The sequence below is a fragment of the Apodemus sylvaticus genome, chromosome 3 (genome assembly GCF_947179515.1).
Source record: "Apodemus sylvaticus chromosome 3, mApoSyl1.1, whole genome shotgun sequence".
NCBI classification, from domain to species: Eukaryota; Metazoa; Chordata; class Mammalia; order Rodentia; family Muridae; genus Apodemus; species Apodemus sylvaticus.
The window spans coordinates 121,876,991-121,892,678 of NC_067474.1; the positions used below are offsets into that span (position 1 = coordinate 121,876,991).

General features: G+C 53.9%; 1 protein-coding gene across 1 annotated transcript; it reads right to left on the reverse strand.

Annotated features, from left to right (window-relative positions):
- Positions 1-4,406: 4,406 nt before the first annotated feature.
- Positions 4,407-13,635, reverse strand: Tmem61 (transmembrane protein 61). Its single transcript, XM_052175604.1, has 3 exons — positions 13,369-13,635; positions 9,623-9,969; positions 4,407-4,833 (listed from the first exon to the last, which is right to left on the reverse strand). The coding sequence occupies exons 1-3, from the start codon at positions 13,381-13,383 to the stop codon at positions 4,605-4,607; spliced, it is 591 nt and encodes a 196-aa protein (XP_052031564.1). The 5' UTR covers positions 13,384-13,635; the 3' UTR covers positions 4,407-4,604.
- Between the last annotated feature and the right edge of the window lie 2,053 nt (positions 13,636-15,688).

Sequence of the window (15,688 nt, forward strand, 5' to 3'; positions counted from 1 at the left end):
ATAAGAACGTCTGAGATGAGTTCGTGCTGGCTTAAATGAGTGATCTCCGCTGGAGTCGTGTTAGGAGTTAAATGGCCACCAGGTCAGGATGAGCTGGGGCAACACAAACTAGACCCCCCCCCCAGGCAAGGGAGGGGAAACATTCTCAAGGTTAGGTGGGAAGGGATGGAAGGGCAGAGATAGCTTTATGGGAGGAGCTGGGCAAGGGAGGGTCAATATATTCAAAATACATTGTATGAAATTCCCAAAGGACTAACAAAATATTTTTTTTAAAGAATTAAATGCCCAAAGCTGTTGTTCTCCTGGGCAGACATGGCACCAAGGCAATTCCTAGTGGCATGTTGTCGTACCCATAGATGGATGTCTCTCGGCCTCATTGGAGGGATTTCTCTTTGCAGTGGACCCTGGGCTGGTGAGGCACTGGGCCCTGGGTGCATTGTGTTTTTCCCAACCCTCCCCCCAGGGCTCAGGGATCTTCACACAGGGATGGGCAAGGGGATTGTGGAATCCGAAAGTGGTAGATGACATGATGAGGGGCGGGAGGGGCACAAGGTTTTCTGGACAAGGCTGGGCAGTTGCACATATGAGCTGGTAGCAATTGTGACAGCACTCTTAGGACCTGCAAGGGCTCTGGCCAGGCAGGCTCCCTGCATGGAGCAGGGAGGGTGGGCCTGGGTCTGGCCTCTGGTCAGGGAACTGGTGGCGGCTGGGCGCAGGGTGAGTCTGTTTTCTTGGGTGATGTGATCCCTGGTGGATCAACCACGCTTGGGATAGCCCCACTCCCTGACTCCCAGTAGGGGAGCTGAGGGCTGGGCCCTATGGGGAAAGGAAAAGGGAAGAAGGAATAAGAGCTTGGCCCAGGGAAAGAGGAGGTCACGTGTGGCTGATACGAGAGGAGTTGTTGGTAAGATCAGGATGCACCATGGGAAATTCTCAAAGATTTTGTAACAATGTTAATGAAAAGGGCAATAAGAATTCAGTGGGTTGGGATTCTGCCAGAGGCAGTTCCAGCTCTCCCAGCTGAGTCTGCTCTGGTCCTGACCTTCCTTGCATCAAGAGGAACCACAGGAGCGCTCGGGGAATCGGTGGTTTGTGGTCTTCCAGCAGAGGGCGAGTTAGAGGCTGTCTTTTCGAAGGCAAGTGCCCAATCTGTGGCCAATAACTTGGAATGCAGCCTAAAACCAAATTGTAAATTTATTTAAAACACGAGACTTTTTCCACGCTTCTTTTTAAAACTCAGTTGTCCCATTCTCGGTGTGAACTTGGTGAATGACAGTGTTGTATTGCAACTCAGAGTTGAACGTGCCTGAAGAAACTGCGGTCCCAGGAGTAAGTTGTCCAACAGGCTGCTCGAGCCTAGAAAGAACACACCAGGCCCAAGCAGGGCTGAAACCTGGAAAGGCAAGGCTGGAGCTTAGAGGAGGAGGCTGTGGGTGACAGAGCCAAGGTCCCAACCAGGTTCTGGAAACCTGCCTCTGCTTAGGCCCCGGCCACCCACGCAGGGCGCTCTGAGGGCTGAGACTCGCTGGCCAGCATAGCTTCAAGGACAGAGAGCTCAGCTGCATCTTCTCCAGCAGCAGCGACGGAGATGGATCTGCTCACTCCAGCCAGCCCACGGTACACACCGCCTGTGTCAGCCATCTTCCAGATCCTCCCTGCCCCCCCCCCAAACCCTGTTATCCGAGGTCACTCTGGCTCTGTGCTGTTCCTGGAATGCACACACAACCCAGGGCCTTTGCATCTGCCGTTCCTCCTGCCTGGAATGACCTTCCTCCAGATATCTGCATGACTCAAGCCTGTGGTCTTCAACCTTAGTGGGCTCTTCTCTGGTCACTCCCTAGACTGCAGAAGCCCTTCTCTGAGGCGTTTCCTCAGCTTTCCTAATATGCTGTATCCTGCAGCACTAATCACCACCTATCATACTGTACAAATTATCTCCTTTGTCTCTTGTCTGTCTCTCCAACTAGAACCCAAATTACAGAAGCTGGGGTGGAGGGTGGCCATGTTTCATTCACTTCTGTATCCCCTGGGTCTGGAACAGGGAAGACCCCAGATGGTATTTGGAGGGGGGGAGCTAATTTGTAAGGGCTACAGCTGAGGGAAGCCAGCAATGGACATACGCCCAGGAAATCTTAGGAGTGACATTTTCCCAAAGCCAACAGGAGCCTCTGTAGAGTTAGAGGGGAGGGCAAATCACACTCTGTTTCTAAAAAACCTGATTAAAGGTGGACAGTGTCAGGGGCAAGGGTCACCAAGCAACACACACTGGCAGGAATCCTGGACAAGGTATGGACAGACCTGAGTCACTAAGGTCCCTGACTCCTGGGCACTAGGTGGTAAATCAAGATGAGTCCAAGTGTGGGTGGGTGGTCTGCCATCAAGCTCAGGAAGGGTGGGGACAGGGAACAGCCTGGTCCCACGCAGGGCTGCAGAGGGAAAGGCTGCCTTGGGTACCCGGCTTCTCCACAGGTTCCTCAGCCACACCGTGACAGCTCAGGAGACAGCACCCTGCCTTGGTGAGGGTGCCGTAGTCAGGCTGGTGACCTTGAACAAGTCACTGTCCCTTCCTGAGACAGATGAACAGAAGTGGAGAGAGGCAGAAAAGTCCTTTGTGGCCAGCTAGCCCTCCCTACCTGCCCTTTGGCTGCTGCCAAGACAGAACCTGTTCCCGCCAGTCACTCACTGACTCTGCGCCCTGTGGTAAACACCTCACAGGGGAAACCTCTTAGGAACTGCAGAGGGTCTGATACAGGCTCAGCCTAAGTCACCACCAGGGTTGGAGACAAGGCCTCTCCAGACTCCTTTACTGCCTAGGGTAACCTCTGGGAGCTTGGGGGGTGGGGTGGGGTGGCAGGGGGCGTGACTGGAGAGTAGAGGAGGCGGGACCATAACTTATGAAGGACAGGAAGTGCCAGGGCCCAGGGGTCTGACTGCGCAAAGAGTAAGGGGCGGGGCATAAGTGTTCAGAGCTGGAACTTTGGGGTGGCTAAGCAGAGAAGCCTTTCCCAGCCCAGAGTGTATAAGGGGTGAACTGGGGGCCAGGCCCTAGGTGGACTTGGCATTAAGAGACTCTCAGTGGCCCGAGAGGACAGCAGGAAGCAGGCAGAGTGACAACAGCCCCCCACAGTGGTCCAGCGTGGACGGGGATCCTGCATCCTGACTGTGCTCTGAGCTCTGAGCTTGCACAGGCTGTTTCTGACACCCCACCGGTAATAATAAGGGGCTCCACAGGTGAGGAGGTGACAGGGGCAGAGACCTGGCCTAGTACCAGCTGCTGCTGAGGGGCATTAGGGAGGTCACGTAGTCCCATTGCTGGAGAATATCACTAGTGAGGATCTGGTCTGACCTGACCCATGTCACCTGCTTCCTTCTAGACCTTTGCCCTAAATGCACAGGTGAAAGCCTTTCTTGACTGTGCCTGGCAGTGGCGGCGGGGGATGGGGGCAGGATGGCAATGGAGGATGGGACAGGGTCGGGGTTCAGGGGAGTGACCCTGGACTACACATCCCATCCTCACTCTGGTGCTATGTGTTTAGTATGAGCAGCACAGCCTGATCTAAGAGAATCTTATTTGCTAGTTTGTGATCTGTAGCTCTCGTTGATGGGGCGAGCTAGGAATTAGCAGCTAGGAATGTTCAGAACTGGACGGTTTGGAGGCATGGTGGAGTGGATAGAGTCATCGTGGGCAGAATGCAGCTGGAGACAAAGTTGCTATTAACACCACGTCAGGGTGCTGAGGCGGCAGCGGGCACCTGCTAGAGGAGACTTCCCTCCACCGACTCCAAGACTCGAGACTCACAGCAGGCTTGAGGGCCTTCGCCCAGGGCTGTGTCCCTGCATTCAGCTGCTCATTAACCACCACTGTCACCCCACGAGTCCACTCTGCTCTCTGAAGCAGGGGATGGCACTGCTATTCCCTATTGGAGGGGTGGAGGGTGGAAGTGAGAGACAGCTCAGCAGTTAAGGGCACTGACTGTTCTTCCTGATGTCCTGAGTTCAAATCCCAGCAACCACATGGTGGCTCACAACCATCTGTTATAGGATCTGATGCCCTCTTCTGGTGTGTCTGAAGGTTGAACATTTATTTAACATACATTAAATAAATAAAACTATCTTTTTTTAAAGTACCTATTCCATCTTAGGAATGGGGAAACTGAAGTGGTACAGGATAGGACCTGCACTCAAGGGACTGAGATTAGAGTATGTGTTCTCTTGGCTACAATCAGGTGTGTAATCTTGGACCACATCTGCCCTGTGTTCTGACCCTGCGTTCACCACACGTTCTCCCAGGTGTCAGCTGCTGACGTCAGCACACCAGCATAGAGGTCCTGTTCCAGTTGGGACCTGGGTGATAGCCTCCTCAGTACCTCATGGGGAGAACCACAGGACCAACCATACATAAAACATGAGGCATAACAAAGTGGGGTTTATTTAAAGCTAACGAATGGTCACACAGCAACAGATGCACGAACAGCACCCAGCACTCTTGCTGAACGCCTGCTGTGAGCCCAGTACTGGTGGAGGCCCGAGCAACTCGCTCGCTGGTTAGGTGGGGGCCGCTTTCACAGCCTGCTGGAGACCTGTCACTCTCCTGGAGCCTGAGCTCATCCAGGCCTGGAGCTTGCAGCACTCGATGCAGAAACAGGCCCCTGAGCGAGGATGATGCTCTCGTAGCTGGGTGGGGCTGAGAGGAATGTTGACCCCAGCCGGGCACCCCTAGGGGCGTGGCACTGGAGGTCTTCTTCAGGTTGCATGGGGAATTGCGGGGGACCCTCGGCCAGTGGGCAGTACATGGTCTCCTCGTAAGTGGGAATGGCAGCGTCCTTGGGAGGCCTGTGGGAACAGGAAAGGCTGTTAGCAGGGCCTGCTCCAAACTCTCCTGCATGCCAGGGAGACAGGGGAGTCTCATTATGAAACTTGATGGGGCAGCTGCCAGCATCAGCTCTCCCTCCTCCTCACACTCCTCCTCACAATCCTCATCATACTCCTCCACCTCTCTTCTCTTCCCACACTTCTTGCTGCCACCATTCCCCACTTTGAAACTCCCCTGGGACATCTTCTGATCTGTCCCCACACTGCTCTTTGATGTCACTGTGCTGACACGCCGTGCTTGTCTTCAGTGTCAAAACACTGAGAGTAGATATTTCCGGGCAGTGAGGAGTTGTGAGACTGAGTGCTAGGCCGTGGACTTAAAGGCTCCCGGATGACTGAAATACCATCTGTAAAGTTACAGTTGTGATGTCCAGGCCAGAGTGTGAGGCCTCCATTACCTGTTCATCTGGATGCTTGAGACTTAAAAGGGAAGTTTATCAGGCAATTGCTTATCCTTGCATGCCCACAGTGGGGGAGAGCTCGCTACTGCTGTCCATCCCTGACTCTCCGGCTCACCCTTCATACCTAAACAACTGAACCACCTGGTGCTATGAGGTAAAGACTGCGTCCTCAGAGCACCCCCATCAGGTTTTGCAGGCTGCATTCCAAGGACAGATGTCTTGCAACTGAGCCCCTGTGGAGCCTCTCCACAGAGTTACTGCCTTTCCCCATGCCGGGTCCCTGAGCTGGCTGCCACCCTCAGCGTAGGCAACCGGAGGCAGGCTTACCCTCCTGGTCTCAGAACAGCTCTGCAGGCCCTGGCTTTGAATTAAGTGTGGGTGGAAGGAGAGGGCTGAGGGCCTACCAGGAAACCTGTAGCTCAGTATCAACCAGTGCTCACCTTCCTCGGAGCTCCCAGCAGGCTTTGCAAGAGAAGGCAACGCTCCTGCCAAGCCTGATGGCACATGCATGCACCTCAATATGCTAGAGGCAGAGGCAGCAGGATTTGTGTGTGAAGACAGTTCGGGCTACATAGTAAGTTCAAGGCCAGCTAGTAAGACCCTGTCTTAGCAAATCAGAAAAAAAAAGAAAGAAAAGTAGGCGAGGGTGCTGAGAAGCTGTTTCTGGAAGCAGCATACTGGATTCGATTGCTGTGCATCTGGTCTGGTTTTCACATTCTCTGGGCCTCTCTTTCCTCATCTGTAAAGTGGGGATAATATTTGCCACACCTGTCACACATGCAGAAGGGGAAATGCAGAAAGGGGGTTAATAGCCCAGAGAGGGATGTGGGCCACAGGGCTCCCAGGACCGCTTCCTTCTCTTCTCCCTTCATGTCCACCTCCCAGCAAGCCACGCCCTTCCCAGATTATCTGAGCTGCTTCTGGGTCTGCCTGTGGCAAACCAGAACCTTCTGTCCAGGTTTTGTTCAAGTCCAGGGCCTGCAGAAGCTGCTCTGAGACAGGAGGCTGAGCCTGCCCCCTGGTGGCCTGCCGCGAGGGTGGCAGCCAGCTTGGGGACCTGGGATGGGGAAAGGCAGGAACCCTGAGGAGAGGCCCACAGGGGCTCAGATGTGGCATGCAGCAGGCTAGGGCTCAGGAGCCCCGGGAGCTCAGATCACAGCAGGAAGTTTGCTTAGAGGGCAGGTGTGCAGCAGCCCTCAAGCCAGCGCCTGTCACCTCAGAAGCTCATCAAATGTAACTGTTCAAGGTCATAGGCCAGAATACAAGAACTTGGGGAACTTGGGCCTTTGCAAGGTCCCGTCTTCATGTATGGGAGGCTTCTAGTACACTCCCAACGCAGCTCTGTGGTTGTGGGGTGTGGTCACGCACAGAGACCAGGACAGCCTTGTAAGGGCAAGAGACAGGCTCCATGCTGACCCCCGAGGCTTCCTGTTGAGAAAGCAAACCCAGGAGAGGAGGAGTAAGGCCCACCCACCTCACGAGGAGTGAGTGAGAAGCATCAGCTAAGTGTGTGGTCCTCTTCTCTGACGAGGAGCTCACACTCACCCCACCCTTTACCCGTTTGTAAAGCAGGCCTAATCCCCTCATCCTCCAGGTGAGCAGCCAGGGCTCAAGCCTGTTAAGGACCAAGATGGCGATGAAGAAGGGCAGGGGAAGCTAAGGGTGCAGACTGTGTGGCACACACATCCACCACAGTCATCCCGCAGGAGCCCAGCAGCATGCTGGAGGAGCGAGAGGGATGACGGTTGGTCCTCAGCAGCAATTTGGTAAGATCTGGGATCACCTAGGAGACAAAGCTCTGGTGATAGGTGTGGTACATCATCCCACATGTTCGGTGTAGCATCCCCTGGGCCGAGGTCCAGCGCTGAATGCGAAGAACCAAGTGAGCCGAGCCCCGTTCATCTCTCTCCTTCCCGACCGTGGACACGACATGACCAGCTGCCGCACACGGCTGCCACCACGCCCTCCCCCACTATGGCAGGATGTACCCCCAAACCATGAGCCCACATAAACCCCTCCTAGAGATTTTTTTCAGGTATTTTGTCCCGGCGGTGAGCAGCTCATACAGAGGGTCTGCCCTTCCTCCTGCCACAACTGACAGATGACGCCTCGGGAACTCTAGGGACATTTGTAGACACTCCACTTCCGACAGAAAGGGCCACAGCGACAGAAAGTTGGCCTTCAGAGCAGGCCCAACACTGTCTGCTGTGCTCACTGAAGGACACAGGTGCCTCTGCCCCTGCCACCTCCTCCAGGGCTGATGGCTGGTTGCCAAGTTAGCTCCTAAGGTGGGACCCAACACATGGTAGGTACTTAGTGTTAGATAGAGGCAGGAAAGAGTAAATTATGGCCTAAAAGGCATAAGGGGAAATATGGCCCGCTGTGGAAAGAGGAATGCCCAAGCCAACAAGGCCAACAGATGAAAAGCCTGTTTCTAGCCACAACCAGGTAACCCTAGGCTATGAGGTGCCCCTCATGGGAATGGGAAAGTTCAGACAAGCAGATAACTTCCTTCATACCCAGTCACACCAGTTTCTGAGTCAGAAACTCGGGTCTCAGCGCTGGGAGGTCCCCTTCCTGCTTCCTGGCACGGGGAGTTGGTTACCTTGCCTGACTGGCCGAGAATGGAGCGGCCCACCTAAGCCGCAGCTGCGGCCTGGGCCCTGTTGAGGCAACACCGCTGTGTGTACAGACAACAGCAACACCTCTGCGCCCAGGCCAGGCTGGGCAGGGCAGGAGGACAGGCTGGCCCGGCTGCCAGAGTCCAGCTGGTATTATGCGCAGGCAGGTCATTCTCTGTGAGACAAGGTTCTGAGAAGAGCAAAGTTTGGCTGGACACAGTACCCTTCCCTCGGATGGTCTCTTAAAACCAAGGTTCAGCTCTGTAGCTCAGGCTGGCCTGGAACTGGATTGCTCTATCTCAGCCTTCCAAGTGCCGGATTACAGGTGTACCCTAGCGTACCCCACTTTCAATCCAGCTCTTGGCCTGTGTACTATCTGTTGAATGTTGTATCTGGCCTCAAGGGGCCATGGGATGATAAGATACTCCAGAAGACACTGTCCACCAACAATGGAAAGAAAGACATCCGGGTAAGCCCCCAACCAGTTCCAAGGAGCACAGGTTAGCTCCTACCAAGATGACACCAGTGCTTATGGAGCTGAAGTGCAGAGGCCCCAGTCTCGCAGACTGCAGGCTCACCCCTGTGAGCTGCACGTAACAGAAAAAGCCCCCTACGGACAGCAATGGCGGGTCCCAGAGGCATAAAGGTACAAGCAGGCAGAGGGTGGAGAACGCGCGCAGGCTCCAGGTCCAAGGGATGGTTTGTAGAATAAACAGATACTCAGTGAGAATGCGCATGGCCAACCTCCTTACAGGGCAAGATTGGTACCCAGACAGGAAACACAAATGTACACATACACAAATGTACAACATACACAGGCCCCAGCACAGCTATGGGGATCAGATTCCAAGAAGCTGTGCTGTAAAGTTGGGCATAGTGACGCACGCCTGTCATCCCAACCCTTGGGACAGGAGGATCACACATCTCAGGCCAGATCGGCTTACAAAGTAAGGTTCTGTCTCAAAAAGGGAAGGGCGTGAGAAAGAAAAGATGTCCGAAGGCTGGGGGATGACGGCAATGGAAAAACAGGCTGAGAACGGTTTTGATGCAATTGTGTTTTCCTACCTTCACCCAACCCCCACCCCACGCCCACCCAACCCCCCACCTCACCCCACCCACCCCCACCTCTGTAGGTCAGAAAAAGCTGTCACTTCCAACACACCTACTGTGTGCTGGGCACCTACTGTGAGCTGCTCCCTCACATCAACTCCCTCATTGTCCCTGGTGTCTCCTGAGAAAGCAGCTATGGAGAGCACTGGTCCCCACAAGGTGGCTGGACTTTAGGTCCCAACTGTGACATATGCATCGCTGGGCAGCCTTGCCAAGTTATTTAAGGTCTCTGTGCCTGCCTTCCTCTTCCGCAAATGGAGAAAAGTCCTGGCTACGGCACCAGGGATATGCAAAAGGCACTCAGTGTAGTACCTGGCCCTGGCCTCTTGTTTCTCAGGGACCCTTCCTATGCTGGGTTCTTGGCTCCTGTGCTTCTCTGGTGAGCTTGGCTGCTGCCTCCTCCTGTAAGGCTTCCCAGATTTCTCCCCGTCTTCATAGGACTAAGTCTGGACCCTCACTACTCTCATTTGTCGTTTGTCCCTGTCATGGAGTTTCCACATCCTAGGGATACAGGGCAAGGCCTTGTCCAGTGGAGGAATCTCATGAGAATTTGCTGAACAGCTACTGGCTAGAGTGGCTATGATGAATCACCCAACATCCCCACCCTGCCCCACTGACCTGTAGCTCTCCTTCTCAGAGGACTCCACAGCAAGGTGATACAGGTCTCTAGAGAGTCGGTAGAGGTCCCCCTGGCTGGACTTCTTTGTCCTTTCCTGGATGGACCAAAGCAGGCCAAGGAACAGAAGGATACTGCCCATGCTACAGCAGAGGAAGCTGACAGACTTAAGCCAAGTCAGGGGCATCTCAGGCAACGGCTGCTTCACGGCGGGGTCCGAGCCTGGCTGGACAGCGGCATTACCTTCGCTCCACCACGCAAAGCAGAGTATCCCAGCCACCAGGACCACTGTGCCACCAATCGTCACGCAGTAACGCACTGTGGAGGCCACCCGGCCTCTGACGCATATCTGCACACAGAAAGGCAGAGGAGCATCTGAAGAATGGTTTAGCAAAATGTACCAAGACCTCGGAGATGTCTTCTGACCTACACTTCAGTCTCCTTACCTGTGGAGGCGACACCCTGGCACAGAGGGCTACTTTGATGACCACAGAGAAGCTGTTCCAGGCTCCTAGCAGCACAGGAACTGCATCCCACTGGCATGCAGTTGGAGCTTAATAATGCAATAATAAGTATGCCACATTCATCCTGGGCCTCTAAAGAGGCCTCGGGGGCCTTGGCCTGATAGGTAAATGGTTCCTGTGGGAGATACTTTGTGGGAGACTCCAGGCCTTGCCCCTCCTCCCCTAGTTACCACCTCACGGGGTCCAGCTCTTGTCCCCATATAACTGAAGATATAGGGATACAGGGAGCAGGACAAGTGTGAGTGGCGACACCGGGATGTAAAGGTGAATGTGGTGACATACAGCAGGAGAGCGTACACAGCCGGAAAGAGCCTGTAGTCCTAACCATAACAAACAGTGCATGAACTAGCGCATAGATAGGTGGAGTAATATAAACTCAATAAAAAGTTGAGTTCAGGGCTGGAAAGATGGCTCAATGGTGAAGAGCACTGGATGTCCTTTAAAGAACCTGGGTTCGGTTCCTAGCACCCACATGGTGACTCACATGGGATCTGATGCCCTCTTCTGGCCTCCATGAGTACTGCATGCACAAAGTGCACAGATATGCATGCAGACAGGATACCCATACCTTTTTTTTGGGGGGGGGGGTGTGGATGGGACAGGGTTTCTGTGTGGTCCTGGCTGTCCAGGAACTCACTCTGCAGACCAGGCTAGTCGTGAACTCACAGAGATCTGCTGTCCACTGCCTCCCAAGTGCTGGGATTAAAGGTATGTGCTGCTATTGCCTGGCATACCCGCACATTTTAAAGATTTATTTTAAGTTGGGCTCAGCATGAGTGCTTGTCAGAAGGGGAGCACGTGTGTATTTCACTCTTTGCACTCACATGAATCACGGGAAGAGAAAGGACTTAGCAAAAGCACTGCACAGGGAAGCTGCAGGAAGCAAGCCTGGCCCTAGATCCAATGGACCAGAAGAGGCTAGCCCTGGTCCCCAACGCTCACCTCTAAGCCACTGTCCCAATGAGCCCGCTGTGTGGTGCCTTTCCGTTACCTTCCTGCAAAGCTCAGCTTGGCGTTTGCTTGGGAAACTTCTGAAGACCCCCAGGCTTTCTAGGAGTTCACCACACACCCCCTTGGCTTGTCCTCTAACTAAGCCAGAGTTCCCTGAACCACTGAGTCACAAGCTACATAGAGAGATGCTATGGAATGCAGTGCATTGTTTGGAATTAGCATTTAGGAAAGTTCATCCTGCCTCCAGTCAAGGCATGGTGACTGACCCATTCCAAACAAGGCTGGAGTAACCAGCTTGGAGAAAGCACCAAAGGAGGCAGCAGAGGAAATCCTGGGCCTGCAGACAGCTGACGGGCCGTCCACCTGCAACATCTTTGACTCCTGTAACCAAGGCAGGTGGGTAGCGCAGAGGAATGGCCATTCTACAACTCAGGAGACACAGCTCAAACAAGGCAAGGTCCTTTCATCCAAAGCCTAGTATAGCAGGGATCCACATATCTACAGAGCTCACACCCAGACACACAGGTTTGAGACACCTATAATGGTTTCTGTTTTCCAGGAAAGGAAAAATTGCTCAACATGAAGAGAATGAAGTGGCAAAATACACTCCAGGAGGAATCCCCAGAGACAAGAGCAAGCCCATGCGGCCATTTTCTACCCAGTCCTCCTTTGGTCCACATGCCTGGTGATGATGGCAGGGACATGCCAGGGCCTTTGCCCAGCTGGGCACCATACCAAGCACTTCACAGGTGTCCTCTGGATGCCCACCACAGTGATACCCCAGGGACACTGGTTAGGGCGAGGTTTAGATGTGGGTCTAACCTAACCTGGGTTCCCTTGTTCATGCCCAGCTGAGTCTCTGTATATACAGTTTTAGGTGTCTTCAGTTGACACCACCCCATGAGTCCGGATATGCCAGGCTGCTCTTCCCAACAAGGTACCTTCCTTCTGGCTCCACGTAATGACAATTTGTGTGCCCCAAGCTCAGGCAAGTCCCTGCGATGGCTCTCGGTGTGTCTTGATAGAGTAGTGGCCATCTTCTAAAGGATCTCCCTCCATCTGTGTGGCTCCTGGGGGCAGGCACAGCACATGCTAAGCCGCCATTAGGGAGAGTGGCAAGTTTTGATTCCCCCTGGACAGAAGACAACCTATACCTTGTGTGGTGGTGGTTTTCTTTGTCATTATAAAGCCCGATGGTGGTTGTTATCCACCAGTCCTGTCGCTGGACCCCTCCAGTCCTGTTTCAGAGAAGCCGCCATCAGACACTTCACTACCCTTTACAGAGGTGTGCCTGCCGCCCCTGTATCTTGATAGGGGAGGAAGGAAGGGCTCCCTGGCATGGAGGGTGTGACTTACAACCCCTTGGAGGCAGACAGGAAACTCTCCTGCCCCAAAGAAGTTCCACCACATTCTGGCACCGTGCCAGGTCCTGCCAAGCCAGCCAGCTCCAACTTTACTGTTGTGCCAGGCTCCTTTTGTCCCACCCACTTCAATTTGAGCCACTTGGAACTTTCTCTGAGACCTGTTACTCCTTCTGACTGGGTCCCTACTTCACCCCTGCTCAAAAAGGAAACCAATACCACCTGTCACAGGGAAGCCCACTCCCACCAGGAGGCTTTGTCTGTCACATGATTCTCGTGGTGGGTCGGTTAACTCTGGGACCCTGATTGAGCAGGCTTCTGGTGCCCACATCTTTGAGTTCACATCCTGGCTGTCAGGGCTAAGAGGTTATGGAATTGTGTTCAGCAAGCTGTATCTGAGGTCTGAATTCATGGAGCTAGCCCTACTCAGACACTACCAAAGTTATCTAGTGTCTCAACACCTAAATGCACCCCGTCCCCCCAGTAATGAGTACTCTACCACATTGGGAGGGAATTGGACCAGGAAAGTACCTACTCTCTTGCCCCAGCTGCCTACCACAAAGGGTCCAGTCCAAATCAGCGAAAAGAAAGCCCTGCTGCCATCAGAAGAGGAAGGAGGAAGCTACACATGCACCCCGACTGACAGAAACGGGAGGAACCTTACAATGTCCCCGCTCCTGTCCCATTGAACCCTGTACGAGCACCCTAGACACTTGTTTCTCTAAAGGAGTAACTACCTGAAGCTACACTCAGGAACTGCGGAGAAACTGGCGCCAGGCTGAGCGCAGTGGCGTTAGACAGCTGGAGCAGGGCTGTGGGTGAGCTCTGCTTGGTCCAGGTTAGAGGAAGGGCCGCACCCTTAGCGGACGTTGGAGTGTTGGCAAGGGAGGGAGACAGGATGTTCGCACCCACCTCGCGTGCAGCCATCGGGCTGGTCTAAGGGAGAGCCCAGCGCATTAGAAGGCCTGGTGGCTGAGCATCTGGGGAGGCTCTGGCAGCTTTCCACAGCTGCAGCCTCGGCACTTCACCGGCTGCTCCTTGAGGTCCCTGCTTTCGTCCACAGTAAGCTTGAGCCCAGGGCTCCGTGAGGTTGTTTCTTCCCTCCTTGTCACCCCTCCCAGCAGCTGAGAATCCCACTGGGAAGCCACCCACCCCCTGACTCCTAGTCCCTGGATTGTCACTAACTACCTCAAGGACTCTGGTGGCCCCGCTTCAGTGCTTCCTCGGCCGGCCAGTGTCCAACAGGTCCCGCCCAACCTTAAAGGGATAGTCTACTGAGAGAGGAAGCAATTTTCCAGGGAGGTGAAAACTGTGCAGATGGAATGTAGGCCTGGAAACTCATTTCCAAGAGCCATCCAGGTGGAGTGGACTGTGGGGGAGGGGCAAAGCCAGGACCCTCTCACGCCTGTTTCACAGGAAAACAGAACTGAGGCTCAAAAAGAGAAAGTCACTTGTCCAATTCTTTCCCTCACCCTACATAGACAGGAACGGCTTTATCAGGTCAGAGAGCAGCTCCCCAATCCTCCCTTACCACATTCCAGGACAGCATTATCAGTCAGAGCACCAGCTTGGAGTGCTCCCCTAGGGACACTGCGCACTAAGAGAGAGGGGCCAGGAGCACTGACATCCCCGCAGCCCCTCCTTCTGCATCACTGGGGGTGAGTGTTAAGTCAACTTAGAGTAAATGCCTACTGTTTGGTTTGTGAGCAGGTAGTTCCAGAAGCCCAGGAGAAGGGTTGGAAAGTTTGTGTGTCCTGTCTGTGGGAGGAGCAATGGGCCACAGCATTCCACACAAGGAGAAGTATAGGTCCATGCCAGGCTGGACCAAGTCATGGGAAACTTGTGACTGAAGAAAGAGTTCACTCAGAGTGCCTGAGTTCTTTGAGCGTTGATTCCTCCCTCTGGTGAGGTCCCTTGTGCGATGTCTGATTTCTTCCTCACTGTGTGCTGTCTGCATAGATGTCCCCATTTTACAGCAGAAAACATAGATGGAGAAGGCTGAGTGGCTGAATGGAGACAGGGACTTCTGACTTTACCCCATCAAGCCAGGCTGCCGGGGAGTAAAGGTGTCCGGCAGCCCCTTGGTGCTGTGCTTGGGAGATGTGGGGGGAAGAGAGGAGGTCAGGACGCTTTGGGCTCCTTTAATTACAGCTGTGCAGGTATCCACACACACAGGGTGTGTCTGCCTGTTATCCCCAAGTGAGTCACTGCATGGTAAGGTTGAGGTCCAGCCTGGACCTTTAGCCTCTGGTTAGAAAAATCAAGGCCATAGCTGGGAAGCTGTGGTTCCTGTCTCCGACCATTTGCAGGCTAGGCAAGTCTGGCTGTCTCCTCTGTAACATGGAGATCCAGAGCCCCCATCGCAGGGCAGCTACTGGGGCTTAATGAGACCTTCCCTCCCTCTCCCAGAGAAGCTGGTCTGTGTACACTCTTGCATTACACAATAGCTCGATGCATGACTCTCCCCAACCCTGTGGAGACCTCCCTAAGGGCAGGGACCAAGAACCGTGAAGCTTGGGATTCACCCAGACACCCTTCCCTGGGGACACCAGGGAACTGGAACTGAGTACATTTGGAATACAAAGAACTGGGCCAGTTTTGCCTCCATCTTCTTCCTTCCTACCCCCTTCCAGAAGCTGGTATAGCCTTGGCTAGCTATAATGCTTGGGCGTGTTGCTGGGTGCCGTGAGCCAGAGTCCACCTGGCCATCCTCTTTGAACAAGTAGCCAAAAGAACTCACTTTTAACCAAACTGATTTCTGATCCCAGATAAAAACCTCATGCTGTCCCTTAAGGGCTAGGAAGGCTAGGAAAAATGGTTCCTTAGCAACGCTGGTGTTTCGTCAAACTGTGCTAGGTTCAGAACAAGGATTGAAATGCATGCTGGGGTGGTGTGCATGATTCCAGGGGTTCATAGCATGAGCTAAGGCACAGCTGCACCCCCCAAACTGAATGGCATGCCAGGAGCCCAGGAGCTAAAATAGCAGGCTTAAACAGCAGCCAGCCTGGGTCCTTCCCAGGTGCTGCTTGCTGCTGCTACTAAAGCATGGCTCTGAGCTGAGGGTGGATGTCAGCCGAGTCGCACAGGCGCAGTACAGCGTGTGAACTAAGACACAACAGACACAAGACACAACCAGGCAGATCTCTAAATTCTGGAACAGCCCGGTCTACACAATAAAGTCGGCATGGGACCCTCTACTGATATATACCACCACTTCCAAACAACAGTCTTG